Source organism: Lonchura striata, chromosome 2 (assembly GCF_046129695.1).
Source record: "Lonchura striata isolate bLonStr1 chromosome 2, bLonStr1.mat, whole genome shotgun sequence".
Taxonomy (NCBI): Eukaryota; Metazoa; Chordata; class Aves; order Passeriformes; family Estrildidae; genus Lonchura; species Lonchura striata.
The window spans coordinates 14,875,048-14,901,249 of record NC_134604.1 but is presented as its reverse complement, the minus strand read 5'-3'; the positions used below and the strand labels follow the sequence as shown (position 1 = coordinate 14,901,249).

General features: G+C 41.2%; 1 protein-coding gene across 1 annotated transcript in view; it reads right to left on the bottom strand.

The window, feature by feature from the left end:
• POU2F1 (POU class 2 homeobox 1) overlaps positions 1-21,128 on the bottom strand; it is a 101,910-nt gene extending 80,782 nt beyond the window's left edge. Inside the window, exon 1 of the mRNA XM_021550166.3 lies at positions 21,035-21,128. Within this exon, the coding sequence (XP_021405841.1) occupies positions 21,035-21,098 (64 nt within the window). The 5' untranslated portion in view covers positions 21,099-21,128. The remainder of the gene's footprint in view (positions 1-21,034) is intronic.
• Between the last annotated feature and the right edge of the window lie 5,074 nt (positions 21,129-26,202).

The following is a 26,202-nucleotide window of genomic DNA, read 5'->3' as shown; positions in this document are numbered from 1 at the left end:
TGGAACCCAGTATCTCAAAGTTTCTCTGTCAAGACACAAGTTCATTGCCAAAACAATGCTGCAAACAATTTATTTTACTACATATTCTGTATCTGATTTCTTTGCTCCTCAGTTAACAACATGGTAGTTTTTATTTCCTAGGCAGTCCTATTTCCCATCTCACAACATCCAAAAGCTTAAATAGGAAGTACATTATGGATATGAAATATCTTGAGCTGAATATGTTAAAAGTAAATGCACACGACCTTAATGTAGGGAAGAAACAGCAACACCTCAGGGCAGAATTATGTTTAAGGGAAACAGGGAAGATCTGCTAATACTTATGAAACAACACCCCTCAAGGAATTGCAGTTGAGACAAAAGAATCCCTAACCAACAATAAAATTAAAATTTGGTGATGGTGCCAAGAGTTGCAATGATCCTTCAATAGGCAGTGCCTCTCACTGCTGGCTCCGAGATCAAAGCTCAGAGACCTGGAAGTCTCTGACTTGAAATACAGAAAGACAATGCTGAGACCTTTGGTTTATTATGTCCCTTTGAAAAGCTGAACTTTACAACAAATTTCCACAAGCACATCAAATTTCTTGTTTGAAGAAGGCAACATCCAGTCTATTTTCCTGACTAGAACTGCTGTACAGTGCAACAAAAGAATTTCTAAATATCCCTCTTCATCCCTCCACCAGCTCTTATTCTTTCATCCTTACAGATCTTCAAGTTTTACCAGAATCCTGATGAATGGACATGCTGTGCCCCAAGATCTACATGCAGAAATGAGTTCTTAAGTATGACTGAATTATAACAGCATTCCTAAACCCTCTGTTACTGGCACAATGTAATTAAATTAATTAGAGCTGTTATAGCTAGAAATACTTTCTCCTCTTATATGAAGATCAAGTGTGTACTCCACATTTCTGCAGGATTCTGCATATTCATAGCATAGTGCTGAAGGAAGCCAAAGCTAATCCTAGATTTTATAATGACAAGATCCTTATTCTAAAATGAAACAAAGTAATTAAAACTCTTGCTTCTTCATAAAAAAGACCAGTCTTCACCCTGTCATATAATTTCCCCTCAGCTGTTGTTAAACAGAACAATTAATAAGGTATTTGTTGTATAAGAACAAGCAGTCTTTCCATAAAAAAGCTAAAACTCCACCAAATGAGAAGTTCAGAGAGAGTCCTCATTTCTTCTCTGCATGTGAAGAACATGGATTATGGTAGCCTTGAGACAGAAGAGCAGGCTTCTCAGGAAGAAAGCCTGGAAGTGTCATATAATTCCCGAGTATTTGTCCATTCACTTTTACCTTGAATTAAAGCCCAGCCTACTGATAAGACTACTCTAACAAGCAGAGCACATTCTTGCAGCATTAACTTCTCACTCAAGACTTCAGGAAGGAAGACAGTGCCTTCAAATTGCTACTCAATTGAAAAGTGATCCAACTGCCATCCTCTGAAAACCCATGGAAGGCATTTCAAAGCAACAGTTTTAAGTATAAGAGTACATAATTTTGCAGCAGAGGCCTATGAAAATCTGTTTCTACTACAAATGCAAGTTCTGGCACTCAACTGCAGCTTTGCACTGTGCTGTCAGTTTACAGACACAACTTGTAATGCATTTACAGACTCTCTAGTCCTAAAGGGACTTTCTCAGGGCAAAAAAACTTCCTTCCTAGAACACTATAAATATAAAATAGGCTTTTATTACTGTAAACTGGGATTATCTTTTGAAATCAAACAGTCATAGGAGTTTGTATGCCAAACATTTGTTTCAGCTCTACGGAAGCATCAATGCTACAAAGCAGCCTGAAAATCACTTCTCCTCCCACACTTGAGTCTCTTAACAGTACCAAATATCCTCATCTGACCAACCTGTGTTTGCAGAACTCGTGTGTCTAGCAATCACACCTGATTTATTATGCAGCTTCCTGTCCCAATTCCCACTTCAAAATACTTCTTACTCAGCTGCTGCTCAAAGTCATCCTTCAGGAAGAAGAAACTAGTTAAATTAAAGACATTATCTGCCTCAACTACTCAACTGCATAAAAATCAAGAGATGTCTAGCAGAAGTGTTATATGCCAGTGTTGTCCAAGTGGACCCAAATAAAGCCTAGGATGTCATTCCAAACAGGATACAAGCATCCTGTATAAAGGAAAAAAAAATCTCTTATGACCAATGAGTAAAGTCAGAAGCTAGTCATTTCAGGTAGCACAGTATTTCATCTATGATCTGGCAAACCTGGATGGTGAAGGACTTCCTCATTTCCGTCTTGTGGGTTTGGGGAAAGGAAAAAAAAATTATTGACTCTCCTTGTAGAAACATCTTCACAGAAAAAAAAAAAAAAAAGGAGTCCACCCCAAAATATTCAAAATATTATTTAAATGTGGTTAATCCCACCTCCATTACCGAGAGAAAACAGAAACCAGAGCCTTGAAATACATGTCTCACTCAAGTTTTTTATTTACAAGATGGGGTGGAGTGCCCTTGTGCAGACACTGCTCTGTCCTAAGCACCCTGAAGCCACTTGGAATGGCTTTATTTTTGCTTTCAACTTACTTGGGCTTCAGAAAAAAAAAAGCAAACTGAAATAAAAGAAAGAATTTCTCTAAAAAGATCATTAAAATTAATTGACCAAAACTAACATGAGACATGATGAAAAAAAAGAGCAGAACTGAACAGAATCAGAGATTGTGTCAACTGAACTAAGTCTGCGTCACAGAGGACAAACCTCAGAGGAAAGACATCAGAAGAGGAACTACATTTCTAGGATAAAGATGAGGGGTGAACATGAGAGAAAAATGAGGGGAAAACTGTGTAAGGTTGCACTTATACAAGCCAAAAAAAAAATCCACCTCTATTCTTTCCCTTCTGAAAGGCCATAAAGAATAATACTCCAGCTGTTAATTTTAAGATGGCTTTGCTTTCTTTTTTCTTTTTGGACCTTGAAAAGTGATTTCAAACCAGTTCTTACTGTTTCCTCCCCTCATTAGAAAATTCTGATCACACAATTCTGATCAAGCACTGACACCTGTATGAACTGAACTGTTTGCCAGTGTTACAGCAGGAAAAAAAGAGGAGGAGAATTCATCAATTGCACTACTGAATATGAGTTCATTTATACAGAAAAAATGCGCATCTTATTGAATGAAAGCAATATGAAAGTAAAACGCCTCTGCAGTGGCACATCACACCAGTATTTAAACAGCTGAGTGTTCAGGGTAGCTTTTATAAATCTAAAAGGGAAATAAATCCAATGCAGCTTCTCAAGCAAAGCTTCTGGAACAAGAAATATCAAACATCCATGTCCTTCCTAAGAAGTCTATGTCTTTTCCCCATTGTAGACACTGCCCAAATTAAAATACAAACTCGCCAACAGAGCACAACCAGTTCAGTTGTATAGTCTCCAGATTTTAATTTAATCCTGGGTCAAAGAACAAAACTATTATAATGTATGTGTGTTTTGTAAAACATGATGAAAAAATTCCTTTGGCTTGGAAGAGGTATATCCCCATGTAATGCTCTACATGCTCTCAAAACTGAAATCATCCCTAGAAATCCTACATGGAGCCTTGTGATTCCCTCAGAGCCCAAAGAATGCTGCCCTCTCTGCTGTAAGAGCTGTGGACAACTGCTTTTATTACGACAACATCTCAATTAAACTCTTCACCAGCCAGACTAGATACCAGCCTTACTTATCATCAAATTTGCTTATTATCCTCATCCTATAATTAATTGTGCCTACAATTAATGATAGTGCTCACAAAGACTATATGAAAGGTAGTGTCTATTGTAAACATTTTTTTTTCTACTAAATCAATGCTATCTGAGAAGCAGAAGCCAACGCAAACACCACAAACCTGGGAAGCCAAATGAAATGCCAATCTCTGCCTAAACTCTGAGGTTGCATGCCTTGAGCACTGCTCTTACTCCAACTGCTCTTTTTTAATTACAGGTACTAAGAAATAACTGAATGACAAAAGAAAAAGTTCACTGATCCTCAGACTTATCCTTCACAGTTTGTGAGTTTTCCCTCATTTACTCCAACAACACTTGGCATTTACAACTAGGCAAGTATCTCTATTTGCTACACCACAGATGCAGACATGAAGCTCACCCACATGATGCATTATTTATAAAGAATATGCAGAGTATTCTTTTCCTACAGAGCTGTTCTCTTCCTGTTATATCTTTCTCCAAACCATTTCCAAAGGCTTCTTTCTCTGCCTCTTTGCTTCCTCTTCTTTTCCCCCAAATCTTTCCTCTACCACTGCAGAAAAGCAAGACTGTGTATGTTTGGTAATCAAGGAGAGAACCTTAAGCGAGACATCAAAGTGTCCAAATAATATCACCTTTTCTGAGCTCCCAATTATCAAAATTATCTAGAAGAACCAAAACTAGAAATCAGACCAGAACCAGAAACTAGGCTAATCTTCCAAGGTTCATGAATATTTGTTATGATCTGGATGCACAAGGAGCACTGTTTCATGGCTATTTAGAAGTGAAGACCAACTTCACCATCTGAACCATCAGCTACACTGACTGCAGAGGGAGCTTCAGTAGGCAAGACCCAGTACATTAAAATTAGATACACACATTCATGGAGCTCTCTAAAAAAACAAGATACATAATTAACTTGTCCCTTTTTTTCTTATGTATACAGTCAACTTTACCAAACTTTTTCCTGTTAACCATGTTTATATTTTACATTTATAATGTACTTTGTGTGTTAAAATTTATTTCCGAAAATTTACATTTGTTTTAAAGAGAAATTCAGGACTCAAACCTGTTCATCCTGACACCATTTATATTTGAGGTGATGTCTCCAATTTAATGATTGCCACCGAGACATAATTCATTTTGTTATTGCTCCATCTAACACCAATATAGCAAGCAAGAAGAAACAATAGTTGAGGTCACCATAAAAAAACCCTCATGTAGCACAGATACTGGCAGTTAATAGAGCACTGAAAAGTTTTGTGCTTAAGTACAACCAGGGTATCACATCTGATGATTAAACTCAAAGAATGTCAGAGAACGCTCTGGCAGTAATACATGAAACGAGGAAGCGTCAGTCAATTTTTTTTGCTTTCACAACAAGAGGGGGAAAAAAAGGCATTTTTATTGTCATAGCACTTCCAGCAAGTTGATTTTAAAAAGGAGATTTCATGCCAAAGTCGGCTGTTTAATCAGATAAAGAAGGCTTTCCTATTTCCCATTGTATAGATCAAGTTGGCTACAGGAGCCACACAGAGCTTTGAGTAGCACATTTTTCCGTGAGGGCTGTATCGTTTGATCATAGCAAAGCACGGGGACTGCTGGGTAATCTGAATCAGAGCTGCAGCAAAAGGGAACCAGGCAGCCTGCTGAGGCCAAGATAACCATGTCACCCCCATTCCACTGCACTCCCAGTCACAGACCTGGCTGTGGGGAGAAGCACCATCTCAATTTAAAAATTTGTCATGGAGGTTTACACACCGCTCCCAATTAACGCGAATTTTTAATTCAATGCTCACCTATAATGATTTTAACAAATTCTTGCTAAGACCAGCCCCTCTGTACTGATCAAGATTATCCCACCTGCTTTCCAAACAATAAATTTCAAACCTGCTTTGAAGGGGATATGTAGAAATTTCTATGTAAGTCTTTGCAAGAGATGTAGCAATTTTGAACTCAATAAAACCCTGTCCTCTAAAGAGGACAGAGTTTTTGTTAGAAGACGGGACACATCTACCTATGATGCTGTTCACAGCCTTCCCCAGGAGATTGCAAGCAGCAAAGAATTGGTGAGTTAGGTTACCTGATATCCAGAAAGATGACCCATGGATGAGTGAATAGGTCACAAGGGAACCCTGAGCAGGACAAAGTTTAGAAGCTCAGCCTTTCACCAGGTACTTTTCACTCCAGTACTTTCTGGTACTTCCAGCTTCCTAACTTATGTACAGCAACAAGCAGCCCTTCAAGAAAGTCTCCACTTTCTTCTGTTGACTTGTCTTTCACACTCCAAATCTGAACCATATTTGGTTCTGGACTATGAAGAAGGCACTGCAAGAAGATCCATCCAAGCACTTTAATGCTTTTCACTGAAATCCTCTTGAAACTGGAGGAAAGGTCTTCAAAGCTGCAACCAAGAAAGTGCCAAACTAAAAACATTAGAGACTGATTAAACACAAACTCAAGTCACTGTCACTGTATCCTGAAATGCAAGACAAATACTTTCCCATACTTTCACAAATATTGCCATTATTCCATGCACTAGCATGGAATAACTGGTAATAACTGAAAAGGTTGGTTTCAGCATCCCTGTATAAACAGCACATGTTAAAGTCTGTAATGTGAAACTGGAGCAAATGCTCTACATTGGGTTTATGCTGTATGGTTAAGTAGAACCAGAGCACTAACTGAGGCAATTTGCTTATTTATTTTCTGAGTCCCAGTGGGTAAGAACATAACTGGTTCTCATAGAAGCATTTGGAGTGGAATAAAAGAGAGCACTGTAAGTTTACATTGTTACATTTAATAATTCTAAAAGAAAATTATGGGGTGGATGTTTTCTTGTTGTCATTCCCCATCACATCATCATCCCAGTCTCTCAAATGTTGAGTTGAGAAAATGCAGCACACTCCTTTCTGCTCCATCTAGTAAAGACAGGCCATGTGCCCATCCATTCACAAAGCAGAACAAGGGATTCACGCAGTAAACCTCAGTTTTGCTTTTTCCATTTCAAGTTTCCTTTTGTTTTCACATACTGAAGCACTGTAGATGTGATCACTTTTCCCAAGTACTCCAAAACCTTTTACACTTCCATTGCCCTTACATTTCCCTTCAGAGAAAGTGTCATTGCCAACAGTCCAGAGCTTTAAATTCCATATATACTCAGTCTGGTATTAACTGCCATAATACTATTTCTAAATGCAACATTCATTCAGCCAAATGCTGCCGAGAACTGAATGATCTCATCTCCATCTCATGACTAAAAACCTCATTTTGAGTTAGCAATTTTTTCACACACAGTTATATCAGTTTGCCATAAAGAAAGATGTTCTTCCTTCCATCAGTTCAATCCTAGAATTCTAGACTAGCCCAGCTTGGGAGTAACGTCAAGAAATTACCTGGTCTTTTGTGGGAAGGAAAGGCTAGATAATATTCTCTAGTTCTATGTCCAACCACATCTTGAAAACATACATGTTTAGAAAATAAATTAATGGAAGAAAACAAGTGAAGAAAACTCCAATACCTAAATGACAAAGGGTTAGACTAAGGAGTCTAAAGACAAAAAACTTCAACAAATCAATTCATGGTGCATTTTTTAAGTAAGTAAACCCCTCCATGTGCACAGACATTATAACAAGATAATAATTTTGACAGTGTATTTAGAGAATTTAACAAGAGTTACCCCATCACCAGCACATTTATGCTCATTAAAGAAAAGCTACTAAGAACAGCTACTAGCAACAAAAACCAGCAAATTTTCAAGTACACGACCTCTGCATTTAGGTCATGAGAACAACAGTACCTGTGACACTACTTTGTAGTTTGTTCTGTCAGTAGCTCGTTAACAAAAACATCTCAATCACATATTCTTAACTGCAGTTGCAACATGTCACAACTCAATTCCCATGATATGTTTATCACAAATGACAGGTTATACAGGGTACTATTTTTCTTCTGCAGAAAAACAACTGCAACTTTGTTTTTCTCTGTGTGTTTTTCATCTTCCTTATATGCTGTCCATGACACCCTCCCAGTGGAAGTATCCTTCCTACTGGGTGCTTTTTCTTTACGCATCATCCATGTGGAAGTATCCTTCTTACTGGGTGCTTTTCAAAACTTCATATTTCTTCAGAGGAAGAAAAATGTGAAGAGGCCATTGAATTCTAACCTTGGCTTAACAGCTTTGTGCTCAATATCATTTAATGTGAATTAGCGCTACAGCAAGAAGCCATGGGAAGAAATTAGCACATCCTACATTTTCTCCTGTTACTAGAAAGGCTTTCCAGGACACTTACAACATAGTGAGGCTTCATCTATTTGAAGAAACTATCTTTGTCAAACTAAGCCAAAGGTGAAGAACTTTTTACATACCAAGGGAAAAAAAACCCAGTACAAAAAATACCTGGCATACCATTTTAACACACTCTGCATTATTCACTGATAATGTGAAGTCAGATGGCCCAGAAGTCTCAGGCAACTTTGAGTTAAGCCAATAAGCCAGCTCTAAACAGACACACAGTTAAATCAACAAAAGAAATGCAGGCTAGTCAAACTCAGTGTTTTTACTGGGGCTAAATTTGGAAATGGTATCATTTTCAGAAATAGTTAAAAATGCTAAATACTTCTCTTTGACTATCAGAAAGCAGTAGGGGACAGAGTATGCACTCAACAGCTAGCTCTGCTACCTGTGAAATGGAGGTAACACAGCCTGGTGATAAATGGAAGTGCTCAGAAGGCTGAAAGCAGCTGACCATTTCCAAAAGCTGATGGGCAGGAAGTTCCCAGCTACAATTTGCTGGTCAACAAACCCGTGAAAGAAACTAAGAAAACATTTCATCTGTTTCTATAGAATACAGGAATAAGAAAGGCAAGCCAGGATTGAACAAGTAATTCTGGTAGAAGAGACATAACAGGAAACTGCTACTCTCACGTTTTCAGTTTTTAAAATACATTGCTCTCAGATGAAAACCACATTTGAGTGATTTAAAAATGTATTCTCCTCTTCCTGCCTATCAGCAAACTTTCTGGGCTAAATCACATTATGAACAAGTCACACTATGACATATAGGTGCTTTTTGGTTTGCTAGAAAGATCTGAAGAAACTGAGAATAGAGATAAAATACACTGCAGTGAAGTCACTGTACTGAATTCATGACATCATAATTGTTGCCATGGCAACTAGCTAGTATCAAGCACAGAATACTGCCTTCACTGCAGAATCAAGGAGTACCCGTGCTGCCACAAAAATAAATGTTCTTATTTGAACAAAAATCCAGTCAACAACACAGGAAATAAGATATTACTGCAATGGAACAGCTCCTTCCATACCTCTTGTTTTGTTCACCTGGTGTGAGACTTTTTTAACCTGGTAGCACACATAAAGAGGTCTGATATATATGATAAAAAGAATCTAATTGAAAAAACTATTGTTTTCTTCCAGTGTTCCTCAATTTTTCCAGAACAGTAGTTGTTCTTGTGTTTTCCTCTCCTATGCATATGACTGCAGTCATATACAACAAAACTCAGAGGGAAAAAAGAATCAAAAATCGTCCAGTAAACAACATTTTCCATTTCTTATTTCAACAAGACAAAGATGGTCAAACTGGAACTGTCACACAACAGCAGAACTAACTGATAAAGAACATATTCCACCTTTGGAGCCCATGGTTCCCTTTGTTTAAGAACAGCACCAGCAGTGCCTTCAAACCCCAGTCACGGTTTTTCACGCACTGACTAAACACAGAGCTTCAAATCTGCAGGGCTCCCACAACAGCTTCCTTGTAAATAAAAAGCCTCAACCCCCTTCCTCTGAACAGTCCTATTTCACATGAGGCAGATCTGCTATTTCCAGCTCCTCCTCATTCACAAATATAAAAGCTCCAAAAACTAAAAAGAAGCACTTGCCAATTTCGCAGGTCACAATTATGTTTGTGAGTAGCATTTAGATATAAAATGTGCAAGTGCCTCATTTGATGTTGCAAGCTGAAATATCTGTGGGAATAAATCAGTATTAAATAGGCACGTGAATGAAAGCACATCTGAAAATTAACTTCTTCAAATTAACTTACTGAATACAAAAGTCAAGAGCTGCAGGTCAGTAATAGTGTTTCACAGTTCAACCTTATGGTTGATTACCCCCAAAGAAACTGTTTCAAAACAAATTTTAACAAACTGACCATGCTATATAGTAAAGTATACTTATTTAGTCAATGGTTCTTAAAGAGCGATCTATAAATTATTGCTGGACCAAAGAACACTTACACATAACGACATGTAATTAGCCCATATGTCTAAACAGTTCCAGTACACACTGATGGGGTTTTCTCAGCTTCTAAGAAAACAAAACTGCCCTACTTATCAATTAACGGCACATTTCCACATTGGCTTGGTGCCTTTATAGGACACTTTCTCTCACACCAAAAAAGAAAGGCCAGAAGTACTGCAGTAACCTGCCCTCTCCAGCCTCTTTGTAAAGACTGTCTCAACAAATGAGCACTGGACAAAGAGACTACAAACAATAAAATCAGGAGCTTCAGATACTGAGGATTAGTAGACAACTGTATCCCATATGCCTCTGTCTTCAGTGTTCTCTTAATATTACTTCGCACAACAAAGAATGATGACTAGTGCTTGAATGATGACTCCACAGAAATCCCAAGTTTAGGGTTTTCACCACAGTATGAAGTGTACTTGGGAAATTATTAGAGTTGACAACACATTCTAAGGAAATCATGGAGCGTGCCAATGTACTCCCTCCCACAGAAATGCAAGGAAATCAACAGTCTTTCATAGGTTTTTAAAGTCTCAGGAACAGATGCTGCCTTTGGTGAATACAATTGTGATTCCAACCATATATCTCAATACACCAAATTCAGTTAAAACAACTGCCACAAATGCAGAAAACTAAGATAAAACCTCAAGCAAGGTACATCACAAATGCAGAATCCTCTTCTCTGCAACTGAGTATAAATTTAAGTGTCCATATTATACAATTCACAAACCTGTGATACATACACGGGACAAATGGCAATGACATTCCCTTCCTGTTTAGTACACACTGCATTTCCAGCTCTTACACAGTATGAAATCACTGCTTAATAAGTAATAAAAAAAAACCCACCATGTCTGCAGCTGATTTTGCTGTTTGAAAGATTGACAGATTAATTGATCCCTTAAGCAACTAACACATCTTCTCTGAGTGCACACAGAAAATTATGAATTATCTCAAGACTTTACAAAGCTTTTTATATGACTTTGAAGTGAACTTGTTAAATTAGGTCTTCCCCAACAGTCCTGTTAAGTCTAACTTTTATGTTAATACTAGATAGGGGAATGCAAAGATGTAGATGCTGGCCCACCCCTGCACATTGTATTTTTCTTGTATTATTTATGTATCACTATTATAACAGAAGCAGCGAGTAAAAATGTCCTGCTAGGATCTTTAGAGATGTCCAAACCACTTGCAAACCTAACTAGAAATACCACAACACAAAGAAACACCACCTGTCCCTCCTCTCTCCCCAAGCAAATCAAGTTGAGAAAGGCTAGGGGATTTAAGATGCCAAATAACTATTATAACTCCTTTATTCAAACTTCCATATGGCAAATTCTTTCCACTGTTGGAAGTCCATCATCCACAATTACAGGAAACTTGAGTGTAAAAGCACTTAAATACAATGCTATATACACTAAATTTAGCTGGTAGTTTAGAACTAGTTATGTTTACTCTAGATACCATTCAAATGGGTTACAACATGTGCCTGGATCCATTTTCAGTTTTAACTTTGCTGAGAAAGATATTAATGAAATATTTTTTTTTTCTATCCAGACATGGCTAAAACATGATTTCAACAAGTTTGAGGGACTGGGCTTTATTCACACATTAGTATATTTAGAACCAGTGCCTTATGCACCACTGAACTGAACCACGTAAGATGCACCCACATTGCAACTGGGTTCCAAACCAAACTGAATCACAAAACAATAAAACAAAGCATTTTAATTTCTTAGAACTGAGAGGAGATATTCTTTACAATGTCACTATCTACCAGTGTAATGAGTAAAGGAATAGTCTGAAAATAAAAATAACTCAAATTCTATAGGTTTCTGAAGTCCCTATCTGTAGGATAATTCTCATACTCAAGACCCTCAACTTGTTTTAAGGAATTGAGAATCTGCTCAGTTGTGGATCTCTTTCTTACATGAAGTAGTGAACAGAGGCACTGAATTTTTAACACGCATCCTCTTATATGCACAAACTTTGAGAGCAAAAGGAGCTGCCAGTTTTCCAACTCCCTGGTAGGGAATCAAAAATTATTAGGAAAGCCCTTGGAGCAACCTCACACTTGATCCCCAGAGCTGAAAATGTGCAGAGCAGACAAGGAACATCATCTTGCTTAAACACTTTTTCAGTGCTCCTGAACAATTTGGGAAAGGAGTCAGGTACAAAACTTAGGGTGCACTGGGAAATAAATGGAAAGGCATTTTCTTTTTGTTTGGAAGAGAACTAAAATCACCATCCTGGCTCTGACCAGAGATCCATCTACCTGACTCTGCTCCAACAACAGGCAGCTATAAAAGACTATAAAAACAGGACAAGCACAGGGATAGCTCCTTTGATTACATGCCCAAACGCCAAGCTGCAGCCCAGCACATGACTGAGACAGAGGTAAAGAATAACATGCTTAGCCCTTCTTTGCACCTCCTTGCGCAAAATGAAAAAAGAAAAAGGGTGAACAGATACATTAAACAGTTCTGCAACTTTAGAGACTCACTTTCTACAAAACTGAGTAAAACCAATCAGGAAAACAATCAGGGTACTAGTTTACATTCTTCCACCTGATGTGTTCTCATATGAAACTTTTACTAGAAGCCTGTCTTACAATCATGGCTACTTGGCCATGTCTGTCTAGGGCAGTGGCTGCCCAGGGTTTGTGGGCAGCAGTGCAGCCTGGCAGATGTATTCTCTTCCTTACCTTGGCACGCTCATCCCAACCAAAGCAAAGCAATCCTGGCAAGAAACCAGAAGCTGAATTAAGGTTAGTGAAGAGATTCAAGCTGGGATGTGTGACACACTGTGACTGATTTGAAGTCAGAAGCTAGTAAACCTCAGAGTAAATATGCAGAAGCTCTCCATTGTTCCAAAAGATACTCCTGAACTCCCAAGTTTAGCTACCTTTGCTGCCATAAGTTGTCTAAAACATCTGTAATGGGACTGAAATGGAACAGCAGGTAAAGATGTTCTTGTTATAAAGACCATTTAAGGGAAATTACCTTTAAGTTGCATTTGTCATTTGGGATACTGAAAATACAACAATTCAAATTGTGTAATTCAGATCAGCATAAATTCATTAACAGGAAAGTATCATTGCAAAGTCAATAATACCTTAAAAGGGCCACACATTTCCAACACTGCCAACAGATACCTTCATTCAAAAATATATGCTACAAGTGGAAAGCTACTGCTCCTTCTGCTCTCCTACCTCCAGTCTCCTCATACAATGCCAGCACATTTCTGCAAGAAGCCAGGACTGAATTTTACAGAGTCTCTATCAAAAGGGACAACAGTCCACAGAGTCATGGCCCAATACTTACCATGCTTATGTTCCCTCTTCTTTTTGGGCAGCAGCCCACCCTTCAGTTGGATTAAGTTTAACATGAATTGTACCCTCAGGTGTGATGACAAAGCAACTCCAAGCATCATAGGTTACAATCTGAATAATCTGGGCTACTTCAGGCAATTAGATCACAGCCTTTAATAACTCAGCTGATTTTAATTGAAATGGATTGAAGAGTACCCAAATAGAAATACCTACAAACAGGTGCAGCGGAACAGGAAACACCAACAAACAGTAAGGTCTAAACTACTACTCCAATCAGAGCTAGAAGAAGCTGTCCCCAGCCCAAGCTTTCTGTTACCCTTTCCAAAGCATATGTGCATGCAGGTGTGTGTACATGCATTGGAGGATGGGGTGGGAACTGCTCCCAGAAGAGCTGATAGGGAGGGGAGGCAGCATTTACCAGTATACCCATCTCTCTGCAGCCTTAGAAAAAAATCAAGTATCTATTTAAACTCACATTTGAAAATTCAAATAAAAGCAATAACCTACTAAAGATCAGCAGGTAAGAAACAAAATTATGAATACTTAGGAATGAATCTTTGCCAACAGAATTCCTGAAAGAAACTTGAATCTCATTTCCCATTCAGTAGACTGTATTAACTAATAATGTAGAAACGAGTGATTCAAATGTGAATCATTTCTACCTGTATTCACTGTACACTCCTCTCCCTCTGCTGCAGCCAAGTAGTATAAAACCACAACTTCACACTGGTATGGTCAGGCACAAATTACTAAGTCACATGGTATTTTTCAAATAAAACTGAATCATCGAAAGGACAAAGAGAACAAACAGCGAAGGAGCTCACTGCAAAAAAGATGGTGACTTCCTAGCAGCCCTCAATGAAAAGGAGGAAAAAGAAACAAGCTACACCTCCAGCCTGATTCAACAGGTTTTTCTACACTTATTTTTAAGTATTCAACTGTATTTACTATTTTAGTAACTCAGATGTTCATATCTTCCTTTTCCAAAGCTTCATGCCCTGTCATACAGTGTCAAACATGCTATATATGCTACTTCATCTCTATACAGCCAAATCAGATTTCTGGGAAGAAAAAAAATAAAAGGAATGATGAGCAAAAGGTTTCTTGTCACAATATTACAATTTATAGAAAAGATAAATCTGCTTCAGAGTGATCATATTAAATGGCTGAAGCACTTATGCTAGGGTTTGGTGGGTTTTTTTTAAAGGATGCTTTACAAGGATGTCAGTCCAAAATTTAGCAGAAGTAATGGTGTCTGTAATTTCCCAAGTACTTTTGTCAATATATCCTTTAAAGCCACAGTTCTTTCTAGAGACGTGTCTCACTATAAGCAGCACTAAAATAATGGGAACTACTTAACAGTCTCATCCACTATTTTATTGGAGTTTCTGCCCTTGCTACCATTAATGCAATCATACCTTTGACAGCACAAACCACACCAAATTTTCAGCATTTATTGGTTTCCAAGCTGCTGTTCTACTTAGGTGCAATTCCATCTCTGGCTTCCACAATCTATATACAGCCTACTGCTAAAAGAGAAGGTCCAGCATAGTGCCCACAGTTGTACATTCCTACCGCTTCCCTTTAGCCAGTACTATTTTAAATCAAGTGCAGCTCATCAACTCAATCAACTGTGGTTTTACAGTGGTTTATATCAATCTAAAAGCAAAGCTATATAACTAAGCCGACCAGAATACTGCTGCTTTTGAAAGGAGGAAGCTTCCTTTCCCTTCTTTCTTTCCCTTTCCTCCACTTTCACTCAATGGTTCTTCCTACCCCCTTGCTTGCACTTAAAGGCCTTTGTGGAGCCAATTTCATAAACCAAAGACGTAAAATGATCTGGAGCTAGTTTTCCACCAGGTTAACAAGTTAACCTGGAGCATCCTGGAATCCAGTTAAGTCCTAGGACAGGTGCCAAGTAAATGGTAGATCACATGGCTGAGAGCATGAGTCCCCATTTATGCCAACAGGAAAGCCATGTGACAGAATCAAAGTATGAGAAGACTTGTGTCAATACGTGTACTTCTTGTTCCCTTCCTTGATTGGTATTGCTATTTGTCTAATCTCACTGTAAGCCAGTTCAAAGAGCTAAACCATCAAAAAACCTATTCATTATTTTTGGCGAGGCTTGTTTTCTGCCAATTTAATTCCCTGAACTAGCTCAGCAAAGGAATCCAGCAAGCATCTGCACCAGTGCAGGGAAGGAGGCAGGAACACACAGGGAGATGAGGACAGGCTGGGGCTGATTTAAGCTGTCACTGAACCGCATACCCTGGAGCAGATCTGCATCACACCATAGTTAGAACTGACAGTAATCTGTGCCTGTACAACAGGAGGCCTCCATCACTGACAGGAGTGTGCCAACAGTGCCAGCACTGAAACATCCTCGGCAAAGTTTGACCTGGGTACCAGCCTGGATGACTGCATGTAAAAGCAGAAGAATCAAAGCCCTCTTACCCTCAGAGACACTAGGAAACATTAGTTAATTTTTCCCCAGCAACACCCCTGTGAAAATGTGCTCTAAAATTCCCATTACACAGATTTAGCCCAGAACAGCAAAGCAAGCAAAATTGGTGACAAACTCAGGATTGGAACCCAGTAAATCCTCTACACCAAACTAACACTTCATCACTCAACTGTGTTATTAACCGTAAACGAATTCAATTAGCCAGTAGCAGTCCATAAAAGACTTCTTTTGCAAAGACTTTCTAATGCACTATAAAGCCCACATATATAATACAGTTAACAAATGTAGGCATTTCCTAGATAGTTTTGAAATAAGAAACTAAGGAAAGGAATAATACTGAGATCTTAAGTAATTATATCCTTTTCTATAGAGAAAAATAAGTGCACATGAAGCAGCATGGGGGCCTATTCACACAATTCAAGAAATTTAATGCAAAGAGCTACAGAAAGGAAAATACATCTACGGATTCTTTTTCCCTCAGATTTCCATTGTAAAACCATTTCATGTGAAATGCCAGCAATTATTTAATACACCCTAACCAAGACCAGTATCTTCCCTTAAATTTATCTCCTACACTTTGCCCAACAATTCCCACACTTAACTTGCTCTGTGTTAACAATGAAGCACATTTGGAAAAGGGAGGGGGATTTGTTAACACAAGCAAATCTCTGCAGTAGTGAAGAGCCAGCACTGTAAGTCTATCCAGCAACCTGAGATAGTCTTTCATTCACATTCCAGCTTAAGCACAGCCAAGCACATTATGTTTGGGACGCTCAAGTCATACTTAATTTTGTTCAACACCTTCTTTTGACAACAGCTTTGTCACCAAGACTCAAAATACGCATGTCAAAAAAGACAGTCATTTGCCAGGACTGTCACTGATTCTCTCAAGATAAAAATAATAAAGCTGTAAGTGCAAGGAGCAGAGGCTGCCTAATTGTCAGTTGTATAAAATAGAAATATCAAGATTATTGTCCTGAGGGCAACAAGAGTTTAAGAAGAATAGAAGATGATGCCGCAACCTGTTTTGAAATCTTGAGCTACACAGGAGTCAAAATTTAAGGAAAGCCAATTGAAACTCAATGCATGCTACAAAAAAACACTGATAATTTGCCAGAGAACCAGGAGAGTAAACAAACCTGCCTAAGAGGGACTTGCACCCTATTTAACAGCAAGCAAATGGATGACAGATCAACCCAACAAAAATATCCTGCACAGCATGGACAAAACATCTACTCCAGAACTCTTTGCATCCTCACACATCTGGATATAAAGAAAACAGCAAAAGCATGCTACTCTTTTGTAGAATGAGTGTAAACGTGGAATTTACCACTTGAAATCTGACAACTATTATTTCAGTGACAATGGTATTCCAAACCTCATTTTTCTGGGCAATAAATTATTATGATCGAGCCCAAGTAGGAACAGCACTTCTTCATACACAAGGGACTCCTGACACAGAGTATGCTGCTGCTTCCTTGGGCTTAACAGACAGACCAAGGTGAAAGCAACCTCACTGATCCCATCAAACGAGGCACCTCCAGACATCGCCACTGCAGCTTGCCAAGACAAGCATTCACAAGGCATCCACATCCAGCACCAGGGAGCCAGTATTAACATCTACTGCTTGAATTACGGCTGCAGGCTAATCTTGGAGAAATTGATGGTGACAGCAAACCTGAGATTTTTTTTTTTCCCACTTAAATAACAGGACGGGAAGCTTAGATTTCCCCACCTTCCTTCTGGGAAGCAAGAGGGAAGCTCTAGCTTCTCCTGTTTTAAAACCATCCTGACACACACCTTCCCAATTCTGCTTCACACACAGCAGCATGGCTACTGGCATAGCTTGGCCTGTTTCCCAACCAGCTGTCAGACTGCTAAGTCTTGGTCAGTTTTGAAAAAGAGAAGAAATAAAAAAGATAAGACAAAAAATGCAGCATCACCTTAATAACTGAGTAGATGTAATCAGGCGATGGAACATTTCACAGGAGGACACTTCCTTCTCTCTCTAATATATTAAAAGCTGAAAAGACAGCCAAAATAGAGTATATTCTCCTGAAAAAAATTAGGAAGGACTGTAACAGTAGGACAACCCTCCATTCTCACAACAGCCAGGTTGACAATAGTGAAGAAAAAGTTTATTTTATTCTCTGACCCAACACACACAAAGATGGTCCAAGGAGCAGCTTAAAATCTGACACCTACCTGTGACAAACTAACACAGAAGTCTGACACTCAGACAAACACTCAAGACTAAGCAGTAATACCCACGCAGCAGTCAGGGCACCTTCTGACAAGTGAAGGTGATGCCAAGGTTTAGGAAAAGGCATATTATGCTAACATGTTACCTATGGGCTTCACTGGTGAAGACACATTTCTATCCCCAGCACATTCCAGTAAAATTTTAAGCTGCAAAACAGGCACATGTTTGAGAGAAATACATCTGTATTTTGGCATATAAATACCTGAATTCAGTATTACAAACCCCAACTCAGCCGTAAGACTGCACAAGGCCACTGTCTAGTATTCTATTCTATAAAAATTACTAAAACGCCAGTGACAAAGAAATTTTGCTTGCAAGATGCAATGTACATTTTTATCATGCTGGATAAAATATCTACAGTCTCAGCAGTGGTTAAATTGCTGCTATAAAGGAAATTGTCCTCAGATAAATGGTTTCCCTATGAGAAGGTTTCAGTGCTACACCTCACCCCAGGTCAATAAATCAAATTAACTGCACCTTGTCCTCTGGCCAATGACATCATCGGCTTGACCACATCTTGTGAAGCGAGTGCAAAAACATATGCTATTTAAGGCATGAAATCATATTACTGCTTTTTGTCCAGCCAGCCTTGTGCTGTTGGTCTGTGAAACAGTCAGTCACCTGAACAGTCTCATTACAGCTTCTACAGCTTTTTTTTTCGTTCTTGTATTCAAGGCCTGTCTTTGCTGAGGTTGAAGAAAAAAGGATAAATAATCTGAGTTGTTATTTTTTAAATCAAAATGCTTTTCATTAGCTGCAGTGCAGTATTTTGTGACAAATTAAATTTAGAACCAAACTACGACATACACCATCTGCACTTGCACGTGAACACTCTTTCTAGTAGTGTTTCAAAGATGTTTACATGCTAATCTGGCACTGCTACTCTGAAGTACCCTGCTGTTCGGTCCTTTCTTTCCACGGGGTGAAAACAATGGTCACTAATGAAAACCTACCCAGTTTTATTTGAAACCCATCCCTGCATAAATATTTTCTATTTTAAATTACTGCCGCCCTCTAATCAAGCAGCCCATTTGTTTTATTTCTAAGTAGACTAATATCTGGTTTAAAACTGAATTACTCCAGACAATTTAAGAGGATTAATTTCAATTTTCACATGGTGTTCTTATGACACAATCACAGAAAACTTATCTTCCTTTCTATACCCTGTACTGCCTAGTGGTATCTTCTGTCTTGAAAGCAAAACCTAAATGAAAGAGAGGAAAAAAAAAAAAAAACCTCAACCCAGAACAGTCAAAGATACAAGCAGTGACAAAAGCATCTGACACAGTGCACTGTTAGACCTCATCCACATTAAGCAAAAAGAAGGTGAATAAGATTATCTTCAATGTATTCAATTCTGTTTGTGTTCAGAGGGAGGAGGAAAGCTGTTTAGATTTTGAGTATGTCTTCTATAGCCCTCTCAGTGCCAGGAAACGTAAATTAGAAGCAACTCTCCTTTAAGGAAAAGAATCAAGGACAAAGGGACCAAAAATGCCCAAGCCTCTGAAAAGCAGATATGAAAGGAACAGCTTTACAGTCTTGAGTTGCTATAAATTAAAAATAAGCTCCTTATTTAAAAGACATGAGTGTTTGAGAATCTATGAGCAGATCTGATGCTGCTTAAGCCCCAGGAGGGTTTTGTTTTTGCTGGCAGGGGTGGAGTGGAGATGGGGGGGTCATTTTGGTTATTAGTAAATAAATCAAGCAGCAGAGTGAGGCCTAGGCGCTTGCCAGAGGAGCCGGGGCCTGGCTCTCCCCCTCCTCTCATCACACAGCCTGGGTTTGATCTCGGGGCCCTGTGGGTTTGCCAAGAAAATTTAAAAAAAAAAGCGAGAGAGCGAGAAAGAAGAATCATATTGAACCACAAAAGCACATGGGGCGAATGTAAAATATAAACACGGCGTTGGGCTCTGAGTGGCTGTTATTAAAGGTCTGAATTACTAAACATGAGAGGCGGGGAAAGCCGGGCGGCCATTTCAATAATATAAACCTCCCCGAATTAGACATTATTCAAATGAGAAGGAGAGAGAGGGAAGAGAGCGAGAGCGCGGGGGAGAGGGACGGGACCGGCACCGCCGTGCCCTGGGGCGAAGGGGGAGCGGGGCAAACGCCGCCGGGGCAGATCCGGCGCTCGGGGGCGGGGGGCAAACCCAGCCCTCGGGGGGTCCCTCTCCCGCCGGAGAAAGGCTCGGGGGGGCTCCGCCGGGGCACCCCGCAATCACCCCCCACCGAACCCGCCCCTTGCGAGGGGAGGGGGGGAGCTTTAAATGAAAAAGCCGAACCGCGCTCTCCTCCTGCCCCCCTCCCCGCACCCACCCGCCCCACGCTGCAAGGCCCAGACTCTGGGGAAATAAACCCCGGCTTGGGGGGGGGAGGGTGTTGCGGGGAAGGGGGGCAACGAGGGGAGCGATAAGGAAACCGAGTCTATCTGCCTCCCCAGGCCCCAGCCAGGGGCCAGCACCCCCAGCCCCCTCCGCCCCGCCGCCGGGGGGACCCTGCCCCACTCGGGCGACCCGCCGGGATCGCTCCTCCAGCATCCCTCCCTTCCCCAACCCCCCCCCACTTATGAATATGTAAAGCGGGTTTATTGTGGGCGTGCGGGCCGGGTGGCGGCCAAGCCACCCCCGAACGCTTTTGGGTGTGGGGCTGCCTCCCCCCTCCCTCCCGGCGTGTGTGTCCCCCCTCCCTCCCGCCCCGACCCCTCCGCCTCGCCGCGCCGCCGCCGCCCATCGCCCCCACGGCCGGTGCCCCGGCGTGCGGGCTCCGTGTGCGGGAGGGACGGTGTGTGCGTGTGTGTGTGTGTCTCCCCAGCGCGGGGAGGCTGCTCTGCTTCTCCTTCTCCTTCCCCCCCCCGCTCCCTCCTGTGCCGTTAATTATAATAATCCTGAGTACTAATAAATTATGCTAAGCGGGGCCGGGCGGGCGGGCGGGGGGGGGGGTGCGCCCCGCGCGCGCGAGTATGAATATGAATATGTAAAACGCAGTAATGATTACCTGCCGCCGCCGCCACCGCCGCCGCCGAACTCTCATCTTGACTCGCTGCTCCTCCGTCCGCCATTTTGAATATTTTAACCAAAAATCGGCCGCGCGATAAACCCTCCCCCCTCCCCTTCCCCTCCCTCTCTCCTCCCTCCCTGCCCGCGCCGCCGCCGCCGCTCCGCGCATGCGCCCCGGCCTCTGAGCTCCCCCCTCCCCTCCCTTCTCCTCGGCTGCTTTCCCGGCGAGGGCGCGGAGCGGCGCCGCGCATGCGCAGCGTGGCCGGACCGGCTCGCTCCCCTCCAGCCGCCGGCGGGCGATGGGGGGAGGCGCGTGCGCACTGGGGCGCCCCCCGCGCGCCCCCTCAGGGCACGAGGCGGTCCGACCGCCCCCCCCGCCAAAAAGGTCCTCCCCGTGGTCATTAGGGTTTATTTTTTTTTTGTGGTTGTAAAATCTAGGTAATTTACAGGGGACAAATTGAATGTTTAAGGGGAAAAATCTGAGGTAGAGAGGATGCAGAGAATGGATGTGTTAGGATAAAAACAAGGTTATTTGTAGTGGGCAGGGAGGAAAGGTTTGGGGCATAAAACTGGAGGGGAGAGAAAGAACATTTTGAGGTGAAATTGAGGTAATCAGGAGTGGGCAGGAAGAGGAAATTTTGTGGGTAAAATCTGAGTTAATCTGTAGGGGAGGGAAGTGACATATTGAGGTAAAACCGAAGCTGTCTGTCACTAGTGGATAGGAAGGGAAAATTGTGGGGCTAAAACTTGAGATGATCTCTAGTGGAGAGAATGGACATATTGAGGTAAAAATGAGGTAATTACTAGTGACGGGAAAATCCAGGGGGAAAACTTGAGGTCATCTGTAAGGAAAAATAAGTATTTTGTAGGAAAAAATCTGATTGAATCTTTAGGTCCAGAATGAACAATTTGGGGATAAAGTAAATGTAGCCATTGGATTTTCATGCTGGGTCACCTAGGTAATTATCGGGGACAAAATTAATATTTTGGAGGTAAAATCTGAGGTAGTCTATAGGGAAGAGGAGGAAGATTTTGAGGTAAACTGAGGTAGGGAGATTTTGGAGGGGTTATAGCTTGGAATAATCTGTGGGGGACAGGTGCCGGTCAGGAGCCTCCTGGTGAATGGCCGCTCCGAAGGCGCTGTGCCCGTGAGGAGTGGTGTGGAAATGCCCGTCTGGACTGCACCTGCACCCAGGTACTGCCTGAGCCCTGGGCAGGACTAAGCCCTGTGAATAAAGAGGAATTGCATCCAGGGAAAATGGAATCGCAGAACCTGTGGTTCTCATGGAGGAGGGTGCCTGAGCGAGGGTCTGTTTTTCCTCTGGAAAAGAGTGATTGCACAGAAGCGATCCTCCTCTGTTCAAAAAACCCCACCCTAACATTCCCTCGTTCTGGGCAACCCAATGCTCCTGGGGTGCTTTTCTCAAATACTTTATCCTCTTACACTTCCCGCGTCAAATTGTCCTGGAAGGGGAGTCAGGTTTCATGTCTCCCTCGTTAAAGGGGAGTAAATATGAGACCAGAGGGACCAGCAAATAAAATTAACTTGAGATTCAAAGCTTCCAAATCAGGATGAACAATTAGCCAGAGTGGCAAAACTTTGTTAATTCCTGACGGATTTGGCAGAGCAAAAATAAAACTTAATCACATTGTAATATTGCGTAAATACACGTTATCCCTGAGCTTTGTAATGTACTTCCAGAAAAAGAAGAAAGGGAGGCTGGTATAGAATGGCATTCATTAAGGACTCGGTCTTAACGTTTCCCAAGAGTCAGAGTCCAAGCCAGGTTTTCTTCTGGGGTGCAAAACATTGTGGAGTAAGAGGAGCTGTTGGGGATCTGTTCTTGCATGCTGTTGCTGAAGAAATTAGAACTGGTATCAGAGACAGCCACTAGATTTTTTTCATTGGTAGGAGAGAGCCAAAAAGGAAAGGCTGAATGAGGGAGACAGCAGGGTGTATCTGCAAGGGGTGAATCAGAAAGGTAATTTTGTCATTTTTATTTAAAAATAAGGTCCTCTGGTAATGGGATTTTTTTTTTTTTCTTGCCATCCTATAAAATAACCTCTTGTTATTGCAGAAAACACTAGCAGAAATGGACTGCAGTGCGAAAGAGCAAAAACCTTCCCCTAACACCAGTCCTACTCATGCACATTCATTTGCTGACACCCTAAACCAGCAATTAAGCACTTTGTCTCCTGAAGATCTGTGTTGCACTCACAGGGGCGAACATGTAAACAAAGGCATATTGTCGTGCTCCTCTTCAGTTCAGCCATGATCCTCGCGGGCCAGTTAATCCAGTTTTATGGCCAGGTTATACCAGCACTGCAGCACGCAGGGGCTGCACCAGGACAGATAAACGTGGAGAGAAAGGGCTGCCTAGATTAAGACTCTGCACAGCTCTAATCCTGCCTACGCTGAATATTCTCTTCCGTATCTCCCTATCTCACCCAAAGACTCCTCTCAGTCCGGCATGCCACTTCCCAGTAACCTCTTTCCTGATCCCAGCAGCTTCTTGCTGGGGAGAATTTGCTCCCATTACCACACCTGATTTAGCCTTTGCTCTCACTCAGCTTCTGCACACTTAGCTGGAACCCACAGCTACCGCAGGAAAGATGTCTGAAAACAAGTAGTTGCTAGTGGTTTGGTGTTTTTGTTTTTGTGGGGGTTTTGTTTGTTTCTTTGTTTGTGGCTTTTTTGTCATTTTCTGGTAGTTATTAATCTGCTCTGTGTTTTCTAATTGACCACCTATAAAGAGAACTTAATTCAGTCAAGCCACATAGGTGCTCTCGCTCTCCCTGTAAAGATTAGTCTGGATCTATGTCTGCATCCTCTCCTCTAGTTTTCTTTGAATGCATCTCTATCTGATGCCTTCCCCAAGGTGTCATACATCCCTGTGGCTATATATCCAGGAAAGCTGGCCAAATCATTAGTGATGAATAATTTATCAGATAAATTTTACCTCTCTTTCAATTGTGAATGCCACGTAGTGCCTGATTGGTGTCTTACTCATGAGCAACTTGCTGGAAATACTTGAAATTGGAGATAATTGGACAAAAAGATGATACAAGGCTTAGTCCTGTGAGGAGCTGAGCACCCTGGATTCATTTCAAAAAACAACATAAGGAAGTTGGTTGTTCAGCTGCAGTCAGTGAGACTGGGCTCACACTGGTGGTGAAGTATGCACTGAAACAGAGCCCAAAGCAGCAAGCAGCGAGAAGGACCCTGTGATTCTGTTCTCTGGCTGGACTTGTCAGCCACACAGAATTGCCTCTCACAGGGATTTTGCTTTAAAAAGATTTTCTGGTGGTGAAAAACAATACAGTGTTCAAAATCAACACCACATGTAAAGGGAAGAAATGGTATTTGAGGATCTTTTAAAGCTCTGCAGCATGTCTGCGTCCATTGTTTTGATGTCGAACCAGATACCTCTTAATTCCTAACCCTAATTGGCCTGCTTGACTTGTGCCCATAACCCCAAATTTTCTATGATCGCTATGTGACCTTCTGAATTTTCTATCTCCTGCTAGAATTAATTCAGTAGTGTTTCACAGACAATTTTTTTTTTAAGGTAGGGAGGCAGAGGACAAAAGAAACATGAGGTGGGAAGGCAGGGAGCAAAAGAAACACAAATCACAGTATTTAAGCAAAAAGCACATAGGGAAGGAAATTATCCTTTTCATGAAACAGCTCCAGTGTATAGCGAAATTAAGAGCAAACTTATCTGCTCTGCTCCAATTCCACCGTGCCACTCAGATGTGAATCCCAGATGCTGCTTTTCTCACACAATGTCCCCCTTCTCTCTATCCTGTTTTCTTCACATAAGATTTCTCTCCTACAGAAGGGCCTGTTACTAGAGTCACGTATACTTCTGCTTTCCCTTTGGTCATACAGATAATTAGAAGCTTCTGCCTCAAAACAGTCATTCTTTGCCCCTTGTGTTTTCATACATACGTCCTCAGAAACCTCTGTATTCCTTTCACTTGGGGACTGCGCAGATCGTCTCACATTTAATTAAACTTATCTGTGTGTTTCTGTCTGTTTCCTATTTCTCATCGTCATATGCAACCTGACATAGGAACCGGCAGCCTCCCTGCTACAGTGTTATTTTTTGAACACACTATTGATAGCAAAAGACACTGTGTCTTAAAAAGCTTGCAATTTAGGGAGCTGGCAGGGAAAAAACGAGGGGAAAATGGGATTAGTACCTTCTTGATTGAGGAGAAGTGAAGAAAAGCAACATAAAGACTGTGCATAGTCCCTCCAGTGTCACAGCCGACATTAGTGGGACACAGACTTGCACCTAGATGCTCGGAGGCTATGCAGTTCAGTACCACAAAGCTGTTTTTCCTTTCTCTCCTGCACTGCTCCCCGCCCTCCTCCTGTTCCCAAGCATGGAAAAGAGTCCACCCTTATCCCCAAGGCTTGGGACCCACCAGTACTGTCTCATTCCATTATTATACTTTCCCCCCTCTTCAGATCTCCCTCCTACGCACCTTGTGAGTGCTGAGCACGAACAGCAGAAGAGAAATGGAGACTGTCCACTGCATATATTGGCTGATTTTTTTCCCCTTGCACACTCCTCTGGCTGCCTTTGACCAGATTGCTTTCTGCCTTCAGTTCTGACCTATTCTGTTGTCTCTGGACTGGAGAAAGGATGACCCTGAATCTGTTATTTTTGAGAGTTGTTGCCGCTCCTCTGAATCTTAAAGATAATAAAATTATAGCAGGAAAGTTGTACCATCTCATAATACTCTGCCCCTCCCAAGTGCAGCTAACTGCTTTTTTGGAGATAAGAAATGGAGCATGGACAAAAAGAAGCATGTTTTCCATTTTCATATTTTTTAAAAAACCCTGTAATTCAGAACCTTCACACATCCTCAGGAAAGGGAGAGGTAATTACTAAAAGGACACTTATCTTTTCAGGTGGGTTTTTCAATCTATTTCTCCCTCTCTGCTGCTTTGCCTGTACTTACTTTAGCTCTAGCTTAGTTTTTTGTATGCATTTCAATAGTTGTCATCAGTGCAGCTTCTGAACCTTCCGATTTTAACCAGTTACATCTTACAAATCACCAGCTTTGAAAATACAGGAAATTATTGCTGTACTTCTTTAGCAATGGTAAACTAAAGCAGAGAAATTAAGAAACTTTTCTTTGGTTGCATGTTTA